At 36.0% G+C, this 13,924-nt stretch overlaps 2 protein-coding genes across 2 annotated transcripts; both read left to right on the forward strand.

Moving 5' to 3' along the window:
• Nucleotides 1–1,572: 1,572 nt before the first annotated feature.
• LOC136258518 (probable serine/threonine-protein kinase pats1) lies at nucleotides 1,573–3,368 on the forward strand. The gene is made up of 2 exons (XM_066051834.1): nucleotides 1,573–3,272; nucleotides 3,326–3,368. The coding sequence occupies exon 1, from the start codon at nucleotides 1,908–1,910 to the stop codon at nucleotides 3,261–3,263; it is 1,356 nt and encodes a 451-aa protein (XP_065907906.1). The 5' UTR covers nucleotides 1,573–1,907; the 3' UTR covers nucleotides 3,264–3,272; nucleotides 3,326–3,368.
• Nucleotides 3,290–12,399, forward strand: LOC136259399 (uncharacterized). Its single transcript, XM_066052889.1, has 5 exons — nucleotides 3,290–3,368; nucleotides 3,977–4,303; nucleotides 4,363–4,440; nucleotides 6,653–6,991; nucleotides 12,228–12,399. Exons 1-5 carry the CDS (start codon nucleotides 3,290–3,292, stop codon nucleotides 12,275–12,277), a joined length of 873 nt encoding a protein of 290 aa, XP_065908961.1. The 3' UTR covers nucleotides 12,278–12,399.
• Nucleotides 12,400–13,924: the final 1,525 nt, after the last annotated feature.

Below are 13,924 nucleotides of genomic sequence, written 5' to 3' on the forward strand. Positions count from 1 at the left end.
GGCTTGTTCCCCTACACAACACATGTTTCTTTACCAAACATCGCTGAATGTGGCTGCCCTACCTGTTTCCTGGCAAACTTCAGGCATCTGCATCAATTCATCGTGGATACAAGCACAGATACAAAGAAACAACAAATTTCACTACTTTCCATCTCATACGTGAACACTTATTATAATGAGTAATAAATTCGTGTGAGGAATTTAATGTCACGAATTTGTCACCTCGCGAGATTAAGTGTCACATGATTTTATTTTCATAAGCAAATTTGTCTGCAGGAAAAACCCGCTATATGGTATTAGATGAGTGACTTACTATAGATATACTGATTATTTGTGTGTAGTATCGAGTTGAAAGGTTTTTTATCCATGAATTAAGGCATTGAAAGTCCCTCTTGAGTGACGATTGCAAAATTGTTGCTACATGTAAACAACTTATTGCAGGATTTTTATTTGACGAATCTGACTGCATGACTCATAATTATATCACATATTACACACTTTGCCATTCTACTATAATGAGCTGAGCTCTGACAAGTGGCAAGTACATACATATGCATAATATATTTTCTGCTACAAAAAGTCCAAATGCTTTCTTATTTAATGCATGGCACAAGTACTGCTCTAAAATTTTGTGCTCATTATAGTTTTGTGCTCGTAAAAGTTTTGTGTTGTGGTTACTTCATTCATTATGTGCTTCAGTGGCAACTACACAGGACAAAAATAATACCCCAAATTGCGTGCAAAGAAATGACCAGATCTGTGAAAAGAAATCTTATAGCATTTCTAATAACATGTGCTTGGCAACTTATAACTTGACTTGTGAATGAGGTACCACTGAGATTGAAATTTGGTCATGCTATTTTGCCTAATGTAATTATTTTAAGTTGGTTTGTTAAAATGTAAAAGTTTTGATTAGTCAGATTTTGAAATTTTGAAAGGCTAAGACCTCTTTTTGTAGATCTAGTTGCAAATATTGTTACGTTAAGTATACAATGTCAGTTCCAATACATTATGTCATATCTTTGCTGATATTCTAGTATTCCTATGTATGTACCATACAGTAAAGTAATATTCCGTAATCATTGTTTCTATAGAGAAGAAATTTGCTTGCATTGCTTCAGAAAAGCTTAAATAATGCTAAGAATCAACATGGAAAAATATCCATCCGTTTTATTAAGATTTTACTAACTGGTTCTGGAGCAGCTGGTAAAACAAGTTTCAGTAATTTACTAATGAAGAAACCAATCAATAAAGATCATCACAGTACTAAAGTGGTTCAAAGCAAACATGCCATATCAATCACAAAAGCTGCATTAGTTGAGTCAAAACATACACATGGTCAAGAGATTCTTTGGCTTGAAATGGATGATAATGCTCAGATTACTCACCTGAGACAAGTGCTACTTCCATCAAGCACTCCTGAACACCAGAAACGTCACCCACAGAACACACCACCACAGAAAAGGCATAATGAATCTAAGGTAACTGATAATAGGCAGATAAGTGCAATCGATGCTAATATCAAACAAAAATATGAAATAAAACAAGTCACACAGTTTTCAATCACCCAACGATTTGCTGCTTTGTTTCAAAGTTCAGTGAAAAGTGAAAAATTAGAAAGTTTTAAGGCTTTAGCAAAAAATTCTACTTCTAGTATTAGCACACATACAAGCAATTCCACTCCACTAACATATCACCCTGGAGAAGTGCTGAACATTATCACAATACTTGATACAGGTGGGCAGCCTGAGTATATACATTTATTGACCACAGTAAATATACACCCAATGATAACATTTATTGTTCATGACTTATCCAGAAATCTTGAAGATCAAGTGTTGGTGGAGTACAGTGAACATGGAAAACACATTTTTTAGCCTTATCATCTCCAATACTCCAACTTTGACATGATCAAATTTCTCATGTCATCAAACAATGATGCTTTGGAAAGACCTACATCACAAGTTCCACAGTTGGTGACAGTACCTGGAAATGATACTAATTCATATCTATGTTGTGTGGGGACTCATGCTGACAAAGTTTGTTCAGATGTTGTTCATAAGATTAACAGTAGGCTGGTAAACATGGTTGAGAAGCTTGACTGTAAAGCTACTGTATGGCAAAACAAAGATAGTGGTGTCTTATTCCCAGTAGACAACACAACTGCTGGAAGGGAGAATACAGAAGACCCAACGGCAAAATTAATTCGCAATGAAATTGAAACATTGTCTTTGAAAAAAGATGTCTATGAATTACCCATTACCTGGATGTTATTAGAACTTGAAATACGTCAGGTGTGCACTGGAAGAGGAACAGCTTATATTTCTTTTCAAGAATGTGTCTCAATTGCTTCACAAAGTAACCTGATCACTGATGTGGAGCAAGTGAGAAGTGCTCTACTCTATCATCACCTGTTAGGAGTTTTGTTGTACTACCCTGAGGTGTCTGGTTTGTGTGATTATATCATCATTGATCACCAGTGGCTTTTTGATAAGCTTAGTAAAATAGTGTGTTTTACCTTTAAGAAATCACTTTCAAACCTGTCAGCTACAAACAAGCTTAAACACAGTGGAATATTGTCAAAAGAACTTCTACAAAGTTTGCAGTGGGAGGATGACTTGAAACAAGAGTATTTTGTTTCTCTTCTTGTTGTAATGAAAATAATATCTCCAATACCAAGAGAAGATGGTGATGGAGAGGATTACTTTATTCCGTATGTTCTACCAATGTACACCAGTCAACCAACAGGTGATCTCATACTATCCCAATATGGATGCCTACAAGGTGAACCACTACTGATTCAGTTTGTTTCTAACCTTCTCCCAAGAGGATTTTTCTGTTGTTTAATAGTTGAGATAATGCAACACTTACCAAGAGGCTGGAGTCATTTATTCACCCAAAATGAAGTTTGCCATTCTTTCAGTTATTTGATAACATTTCGTTTGCCACATGCATACCTTCTGTCACTGCTGGACAAATTGTCATATTTGGAAGTTCAAATACGACATGAAGAAAAAGATTATCATAAAAAGTGTCCTATCCACTTGTCAGTACAGGACATTCTTGCTAGTGCATTAGAGAATGTTTGTGAGCAATTAAATTTTAACAATGGTCGATTCCAATATGGATTCCATTGTCAATGTGGAAAGTCAGATGATAAACATATAGCAATACTCACCACTTTGTCTCCTCCATTTGATTATGCTCAGTGCAGTCATGGTAGAGTAACATCCACCAAGTTGCAGCATTCTCACATAGTTTAGCTCACAGAGGTGAAGTGTTACAAATTATGTGTTCACATTATGATAAACTGTTTTTTATGCAGAAGTTTGATGAAACAGCAAACAGAGCAGCAGTAGATCAAAATGGTCAGTTATTTGGATGCTATTTATACTAACAAGTACACAGTAGCTATGCATTGTTAAAAGCCTCACACACATTCTATCTCTAAAATGTCCATCTCACATATATACCTCTGACTCTTTAAAATATGAATATATGTACAGTAGGACAGATAAAAGAGCTAGTGTTTATTGGAGCTTGTCTGAAGGTTTTTTCATAACACAATTTCAGAGTACTATCAATAGGATTCAACCTCCATTATAACTTTGATTATGAAATAATTATGATTACTTTTTGGCCATAACATTGCTCAGTATAGAGAATGATATGCAAATAAGGATGTACAGTAATAATGTGACATAAAGAATGAGTATTCATATAACCAGTAGGTATTAATTTTGTGTAATTTTAGTAACAATAGGATTCTGGTACAAAAATAGTGTTAGTATAGTAAATTTTGCATTGTGACTCCTGGACCAGTATTCCAGCAAGTTATGCATCACTAGCCTTCATGTACATATACATACAGTACGCATGATACATTGTATACATGAATGTGTGCAGTACTTATGCATGTATGGTTGTGCATTTACATGTTGCAATGGATATGTACATTGGTGTGATTTCTTTACAGATTATGGATTACCAGAATACAAGGTGTTTACCGACTATCATAGTAAACTAGTGGACACCATACCTGCCTGTGATCTCTCTCATTACTTTGTATCAGAGAATGTGATCTCACTGACAGATCATGAGGAGATTATTAAACCAACAACTCCATCACACAGAACTGCTCAACTGCTACTGAACAAAGTGTTATACATGCTAAAGGAACATAAAAGTGTTGACTGTTTTAACAGGATGATTTCTATCATGGAGCATCATGGTGATAGTGCCACTCATGCTTTATCACAAGAAATTCAATCAAGACTTTTGAAAATTAATAGTTGTCAACAAGGTATTATACACTGTACTAATCAGCATTATTGAAACTACTTATTGTATGTAATATTTTAGACTTGTTAGAGCCACATTCTACCACTCTGGAAGCAGCTCCTCCACTGAATATTGTTCCAGGCCAACTTATCATCGAAGGTCAGTTTGGTGTGTAACTATACCAGTGTATGTGAAATATTTTGTGGCCAGAATAATGAAATCAAGTATAAATGAGTGTATAAGGTGTATACACACTATAGGTGCTGTGGTTACAGGTAGAATGTGCACACCACCTTTATTAAATCCACAACTATGACAGTCCATCTATGTGATGTCCATATACTTAATACAGAATAGTTGGTAACACATAGCCATTTCTCCTCTTGTTCAGATATGAAAACTACAGTCAGAGAATTCAACACTTCAACAACCACCAAAATCTCTATGAGCAGTAATTGATTTTACAGTTTCTATTAACCCTTAGTTTCCCACACCATAGAAAAATGGACAACAATTAATGGGTTTAGTGTTTTTAATAATTATATGAAATAATATTATGTAACGGAAATGGTCATAATAGAATTTCTTTTAATAAACAACAATAATTATACATGTAAGCCATCATTGGCCATGTTTCTACTACATATTGACCTCTCAGAAATCATAATTAATTTTATCGTATATCCCGTTTTTGGTTCTCCCTTGATCCAGCATTCCATGTACCTTATAGTGTGAACAACCACTTATAGACTTCTGGATTTGACACTGCCTATACATAACTGATGCTTTATGTAGCTAGGAACCAGCCTCTTATGCCTATTTTCTCCTGTTTGCTGTAGTGCTCATAAATTTATACTAAGTATTGTGCTCTCAATACGTATCACATTACGTTTAACGTTCAATGTCTTTAATGCAATATGCAATAAAAGGCAGTTACAGTTCAGAGGTGTTGCCAGGAGTTTCTGGAAGGAGTTCGAGCATGGATGCCTTTGTGGAAAGCCTGAGTGCTTCCCCTGGACCACATTTGAATGAAAATGATGCATACACAAATTGTACCCTTGGGCAGAAAGCGTCTGTTGTCGTATAACTAGCTAAACCTACATACTGTTGTTTATGCAGCTTATAGAAACTATAAACCTATTGTAATACTAATCTTCTCTTCCAAATGGCAACATACTGACAGCCAGCTTCACTGAACTCCTTAGCACAAGGTAGCCCTCCACATTTTAGTCCCTTAGTTGGCAATACTTTCTCTGGGTATATATTAGTCTCAGTCAGTCCTCTTGTTGATGGTCAGCAACTTCACACTTGGCTTGTACTCCAATACTTATTTTAAAGACATCACGTGCCTGCAACATGTGACAAATAAAATAAACAAAACATTCATCATGTAAACCAACTATTCACAATTTGTGCTAACCTAACACATGCATAATCTGACCACTCAAGTTCATCGCAGCTGCTGCCTTGTAATATGTCTGAATGGTCATTCATCATTTCCACCGTGAATCACATGTGCAATTGATCACAATACTTGATTCAGCATTAATGCCCTCAAATGTAGTGAATAGCCATGCCAGTGTACAAGTAGTTACCGGAGGGCTCCAGGGCTGCATAAGATTTGCTGTAATCACATAACATGACCACTCAAGTTCATCGCAGCTGCTTCCTTGTAATATGTCTCAATAGTCATTCTCCATTACCACCATGCATCACGTGTGCAATTGATCACGTGATACAACACTTGATTCATGATTGATTCAGGATTAATGCGACCCTCAAAAGTAGTAAAGAGCTGCGCCAGTGTGCAAGTAGCTACTGGAGGGCTCCAGGACTCCAGGGCTGTATAAAATTGCTGTAATTATTACTTTTTAAAAAAATCTGCTTCTGAACGGGAGTTTGTCCTAACCATCTAAACCCCACTGGCTACACCCTTGCAGTTGCTATGTTTTAGGTTAGAAATTGGTTTATGCACTCAAATTAAACAAATTAGTTGGTTGTTATTTTAAGATAATCGATAATTCTGCAATCAGAGATGCATGTACACAGACTAAGTTTCCTGAAATATTCTAAACATTTTGCAAGCATTATTTTTCATGCTTTCAGGTACCTATTATTGTCAAAAATCTGCCAAAATAATAGGCTGCTTGCTGTATGTGTACATGATTAGTAATTTCTTGTATATTGAGTTGATAATATCAATGTGTGCAAGGCTGTGAATTATTTTGAAAGTATCTGTTTACATTACTTGTGCTGCTAAACTACTGTACCTCAAGAAATATTACATTTATTGTATTTTAAGTGGGTGTTTGGTGAGGACTGTTGTAAAGACTGTGAAATAATTGGGTATCCTCAACTCTACTTGTTATAGACCTCCAGTCTCCAGAGTATTTGGTGATCATCAAACACTATAGTAAACTGGTTGATACTCTGACTGCTAAGACACTAAGCCATTACTTTGTGTCACACAAGATCATATCAACAAAAGAGGAGGAAGAAATCACAAAGCCTACTACATCATCAGTACGAGCAGCTACTCTATTGCTCAGTAGGGTGATTAATCCCTTGAGGGCAGGGTTTGAAAATTGTACTGACAATTTTTATATATTTCTTAACATCACTGAGCAATATGGAAATGGGGATATTAGACATCTATCAACAACCATCAGAAAGAAAGTGAATCAGATGAAAACAGAAGCTGAAGTGAAAGGTGTGTATGTGTAATGTGGCCTCAAATCAAGTACCCTGTCATAATTGTTTACTTTCCAATATATTTATTCACAAGCAAGTAAATATACAGTTTGTGTAACCTTTGCATAATCCATGTGGATCCTACCCATCTACCTTTTAAAACTTAAGATTAATTATTGATACTGAACCATTTTAATATCTTCTGGTACAATGCAAATACTTGGTCAATTGTTGGCATATATTTATAAAGAGTCATGTGTATATAGTTTGGTCAGTAACAGAAATTTTGTATAATTGGTTTTAAAATGAAATCTGCTGTCTATTTGTATCTTATATGTGTTGCCACTGTGACAGTATACGATACATCGATAGTAGCGATATAACAAGGTGGTGATATGATATTATATAGCCAGTGATTTATATTGATGGTTGTGCAATAGTGGCGCCGCATAGTATAATAATGTGGGGGAGGCCAGACCTATGGCATTTGGCATTTAATTAAGTTATGTGTTGATGGTGAAGTGTGGTAAACAAGCTAACTCCAAAAGTAAACTAGGAGGTTTTTTAGGTTTCAATGTAATGCCAGCCACTTGTCTCAACTGTAAAGCAGTAAAACCTGATAAACAAGAGTAGCTTTTGCTTCTGGTATACATCCAACTTAAACTTACAATGAAGAGTATGCATATGCAAATGTTACAGTTAGTTCTATATTGTGATATACGTTCATATTGTGACATAAACCTTGGTGATATATGATATAGAGTTTTTCTATATCATGGCAGCACTAATATGCATCATTACAAGTTCACATGTAAAGATCTTTGTCAGGAACAGATTTTGCTTCGCGCCACTGGTTTCCATTACCAAAGCAGAACAGTCGCTGTTTCACTCATGCAAGTCATAACTATGGGAAGCTTTATTAATACATTAAATAACACGATTACCATTTTCAGAGGTGCTTGTACATTGGAAGGTTCTGGGAGAAGGGTAGGTAACGACCAGAAATTCATAGGTCACTTCTGAAATTATTTCTGAAAGATGAAATATTGACTGAAATTTTGTACATTTGAAATATGAAAGTTGTTGAATGGATGTTTGAATGAACGTAACAGGAGTTTACAAAAATGTACAAAAATTTAATTATGAATTTGTACTTTTTAAGTATATAAAACAAATGCATGACAGCAATTACTACAATTAGACTCCACAAAACAAACTATACTACTATTAAGAAAATACAACTATGGGGAAAAAGGATCAACACCTTGCAGATCCCAATGTCTTTAAGATTTTGTAATTAACAAATATCTATTTTGGAGTAATGGAGTGAAATGTTCTTGAAGGGTGAAAATGGACACATATCTTTAAAAATTCATAGACGATTTTGGCTCTTTACCTACCTCTTCATTCTGAGCAAAGCAGTTTTGTAGTTATATTTATGAGGTACTTTGTACAATAAGCAATCTGCTGTATTTAGTCATTAACTTAGCCATAGCCAAGAATTTTGGCTTCAAATTGTGTTGACTGTTCTATTAGAGTATATCGATCTTTTCATTGAAATAGCTGACTAGTTTCCGGAAATCAGTAAAACTCCTTAGAACTGCACCTGGATAAAACAAATAGCACTTCATTATCTGAGCATTATTCTTGGTATCAAGACACACGGTAGTGTGTTGTGCGGCCAAAGAAGCCGGCGTGCCACACCGTGAGTATATTTACAGGAAGAAAGAAAACTTCATTTTCACACCTTTGTATCTCGGTGATCCCTTATCCGATTGCAACTAAATTTGCTACAGAGTTTCCCGCCAGCCAGGGGAGTCTACATTCTAATTTGAAGGAAATTGCTCCAGCCATTTCCGAGATACGAGCTGCCAAAGTTTCGATTTTTTTCTTGGTTTTTTTTTCTTCATGTTTTCGCACACTTGCAAAAATTGCTATAAAATGCAAACATGTACTCCGATTGCCTTGAAATTTGGCACACAGATAGGAAGTCCAACGGCAAACCTTAGCATCAAATGTGGTGCAAATCCGATGAATGGTTCAGGAGTTATGACCGATTATTCTTGTAAAACAACTAATATCAATTTGTTGTCACGCCTACAGGGTAAACCGCTTCATGGAATGAGTTGAAAATTGCTATGTAGATGGAGTAACCATTGTAGGAGTGTCTTTTGGTAGTTTGAAAGGAATTGAGATAAAGACCATGGAGATATGACACAAAACCCAACCTGTGTCACAATTACGCAATCGAGTTTTATGAATAAAAAATTATTAGTTTTCACGCCTACTAGGCAAACCGCTTAGAGCAATGAGCTGTAAATCGGTGTATAACTGGATGAATCTTCATAGAAAGTCCTCGCAGTACTACAGAAGAATCAGATCACAAACCACTGACTTATGATTCGAAAGCCAACTCCGTGTAGCAAATGCGAGATGGACATACTCTAATAGAACAGTCACCCTAATAGAGCATTCAGCTAATTTATTTACTCCATTATAGAATTCTATTGCATTACAAGTTATTCTGTAGGGAGTTCAGCTGCAAACAGTTAATAGACAGTTCAGCAAGAAGCAATTCACCCTGCATGTGGAGAGTTAAGCAAATATATCACTGTAGAGATTCAGAACATTACAAGTCACACTGAAGAGAGTTCAGCTATAAACAAGTCATGCACCCTGTAGAGAATTCAGCTACAATTAAGTCACTCTCTAGAGAATTCAAGTCACTGTGGAGAGAGTTCAGCTACAAACAAATTGCCCTGTGGAGAGAGTTCAGCTACAAACAAATTGCCCTGTTGAGAGATCAGCTACAAACAAAACACTTTGCAGAGAGTTCAGCTTACAAACAAATCAACCTTTAGAGCGATCAGCAACAAACAAATCAGCTTGTAGAGAGATCAGATCAACCTGCAGAGAGATCAGCTACAAACAAATCAGCTTGTAGAGAGATCAGTTACACACAAATCAACCTGTAGAGAGATAAGGTAGAAACAAATCACCCTGTAGAGAGTTCAGCTACAAAAAATCACCCTGTAGAGACATCAACTAGAAACTAGACACAATGTAAGGAGTTCAGCTACAAGCAATCACCCTGTAGAGAGTTCAGCTAAAACAAATCAACCTGCAGAGAGATCAGCTACACACAAATCAACTTGTAGAGAAATCAGCTACAAAAAATCACCCTGTAGAGACATCAGCTAGAAACTAGACACAATGTAAGGAGTTCAGCTACAAGCAATCACCCTGTAGAGAGTTCAGCTAAAACAAATCAACCTGCAGAGAGATCAGCTACAAACAAATCACCTTATAGACAGTTCAGCTGCAAAAAAAAATTACCTTGTAGAGATCGGCTACAAACAAATCAACCTGCAGAGAGATCAGCTACACACAAATCAACTTGTAGAGATATCAGCTACAAACAAATCACCCTGTAGAGAGATCAGCTAGAAACTAGACACAATGTAAGGAGTTCAGCTACAAGCAAATCACCCTGTAGAGAGTTCAGCTACAAGCAAATCAATCTGTAGAGCGATCAGCTAGAAACAAATCACCCTGAAGAGAGGTCAGCTACAAAAAATCACCTTCTAGAGAGATCAACTACAAACAAAACACTTTGCAGAGAGTTCAGCTAAAAACAAATCAACCTTTAGAGCAATCAGCAACAAACAAATCAACTTGTAGAGAGATCATCTATAAACAAATCAACCTGCAGAGAGATTAGCTACACACAAATCAACTTGTAGAGAAATCAGCTACAAACAAATCACCCTGTAGAGAGATCAGCTAGAAACTAGACACAATGTAAGGAGTTCAGCTACAAGTAAATCACCCTGTAGAGAGTTCAGCTAAAACAAATCAACCTGCAGAGAGATCAGTTACAAACAAATCACCTTATAGATAGTTCAGCTACAAACAAATTACCCTGTAGAGAGATCGGCTACAAATAAATCAACCTGCAGAGAGATCAGCTACACACAAATCAACTTGTAGAGATATCAACTACAAACAAATCACCCTGTAGAGAGATCAGCTAGAAACCAGATACAATGTAAGGAGTTCAGCTACCAGCAAATCACTCTTTAGTGAGTTCAGCTACAAACAAATCAACCTGCAGTGAGATCACCTACAAAAAAGCACCTTGTACAGAGTTCAGTTACAAACAAATTACCCCGTAGAGAGATCAGCTATAAGAATTCACCTTGTAGAGAGTTCAGCAACAAGGAAACCACCATGTAGAGAGTTCAGCTGCAAACAAATCACCCTGTAGAAAATTCAGTTACAAACAAATCGCCCAGTAGAAAGATCAGCTAGAAGAAGTTACCTTGTAGAGAGTTCAGCTACAAAGAAACCATTTTGTAAAGAGTTCAGCTGCAAACAAATCACCTGTACAGAATTCAGCTACAAACAAATCACCCTGTAGAGAGATGAGTTAGAAACAGTTTCCTTGTAGAGAGTTCAGCTACAAACAAATCACCCTGTAGAGAGATCAGCTGGAAGAAGAGTTATATTTCAGCTGCAAACAATTCACCCTGTAGAGAGATCAGCTAGAAGAAGTCACCTTGTAGAGTGTTAAGTTACAAGGAAACCACCATGCAGAGAGTTCTGTAATAAATATATATATTATATATATAACTTGTACATTTACTGATAAATTCAGAAATTTTTAAAGTATTTAACATCTGCTTCATCTATTCTCTTCCTGTGGTAAAGAAAAAACCATAGGTTAAAAAAGCCCCAAAGCCAGCCATAGTTGGGGTATACAGATACAAAAAGAAGTGAAATCTAATCCAAAACAGCCAAGCTGTAAAAAAAGTGTGCAGCCCTCAAAAAGGCTATGGAGAAAAAAGATGTGAAATCCAAGGTGGCGGCCAAGAAATGGCTGTGCTGGTAGGTTAATGGTAATAATTTTAATAACGACAATTCAGGTGAATTTTGTGCCAAGACCAAGCGGCATCAAATTCACCTGAATTGTTGTTATTAAAATTTTTAACATTAACCTACCATCACAGCCATTTCTTGGCCGCCACTTTGGATTTCACATCTTTTTCACCATAGCGCTTTTGAGGGCCGCACACTTTTTTACAGCTTGGCTGTTTTGGATTAGTTACATTATATATTATGCAATTAAATGATTGCATGGAAGCCTATAATATTGTTTCCCACAAGTATGTGCTTGTTGAAACATTACATATGCACTAATGATAGTAGGTTTTGTGAAGGTATTCTCAATTATATGTGATCATTGTGTGTTACAGGTAGTGGTGATAAGAGTGCAGTACTAACCAAACAGATGGACAACAAATAATCACAACTGAACAATTTTACACATGTTTACACATCATTTAGTAGTTTAGTTATAAAGGGTTTTTTCCTCAGCTGAGGTTTTTCCCTACAAAAATATATTGTTGTTATAGTAACATATACCTACAGCCCATTGTAATAATTATTTATTGTTTTTCACATAATTATGTTATTGAGTTGCACTTTATATTACAAGTTGTGTATCTATATCAAAACTTAAAATGAAAGAAATCTACTTATGCAGGGAAGATTAAGTGTGGAGGGTGCTTTGGTGATTAAATACCTCAGCCTCTTCAAAAACTTAATTATATGTGAGCAGGTAGATATTGGTGATGTATGAGGTCTAGAAAACCTCCTCCAAAACTTTAGCAAGGACGATACAAGTACAATTACATTTTAAGCATAGCAATGAAATGATGGATTGGGACCCACAGAGTATGCTAGAATGATTTATAAATATTATAATATAAGTGGCAAGAATAATTCCAGAGCAATAGAACAATTTTCAAAAATAATTTCATAAAATAAATTTTACTTGCATTATAATATCTCTTGAAAATATTTCTCAAACACTGCTATTATAGCATATACGTTAGGGACCCGCCGATTATGCTGGCATAATTATGAGCATAATAGGTGTCTGAAAGCATTGAGCATAATGCTAGCATAATAGGTAGAATATTTGTGTAATAGTATGAATTCTTGCTTATCAAAATAGCTATCACAGAAAGATCGATATACTCTAATAGAACAGTCAGTAACTCTAATAGAACAATCACATAGCTGACTGTTCTATTAGAGTATATCGATATTTTCTGTGATATGCATTTTGACAAGTAAGTTTGTGCTTCAGCCACTTATCATTTATCCATAAATTGGAATTTATTAGCAGAGCATGAGAACTGGGGCATAAATAATTGGGCATAATTTGAGCATAATGGGTAAGTATTGAGCATAAATTTAAGCATATTAGATAAATTTTTGAGCAGTGCAGCATAGCATAATAGGTTTAATTATGAGCATAATCGGCGGGTCCCTAATATACGTATATATACCTGAAATAAAAGATTAATCATGAGATACTTACTGCAGCAGAGTGCTGCATGCGAATAAAGTAGTCAACCAAATACAGTGTGACTGCTCTATTAGAGTATCTCAATTTTTAAGCTACAATTATGTGAATTTTTGAAAGCCACCCATATTGGCACAGTTGCAGAGCTTTCATGCAATCGACAAAGCATGAAATTGAGAATATACTATATTCAGCTTCACAATTATCGAAGTGTATATTTAGCCGGTACCGGTTTGCAAACACTAACGGCTATTGTGCCGGCACTAGTAGGTTACCCCGAGCATTCAACTTTAGGGCACGCGTCTAGTAGGTTGCCCCGAGCATTCAACTTTAGGGCACGCGTCTAGTAGGTTGCCCCGAGCATTCAACTTTAGGGGATGCGAAAAGTAGTTCCTTAGCGTTAGGGGTAGGCTAGGGTTCAGCTTTGGTTTCTTCTTCACTCTTGTTCACTTCAGTCGGATGTTTATAACGTAGAAACTAAATAATGTGACTAGCTGCAGCACCGGTGGTATAATCGTTACAAACATTGCTTATGAATACGGATGCCCGGGTTCGAACCCTCGCTTAGACAACTTTCTT

Source organism: Dysidea avara, chromosome 6, assembly GCF_963678975.1.
Source record: "Dysidea avara chromosome 6, odDysAvar1.4, whole genome shotgun sequence".
NCBI classification, from domain to species: domain Eukaryota; kingdom Metazoa; phylum Porifera; class Demospongiae; order Dictyoceratida; family Dysideidae; genus Dysidea; species Dysidea avara.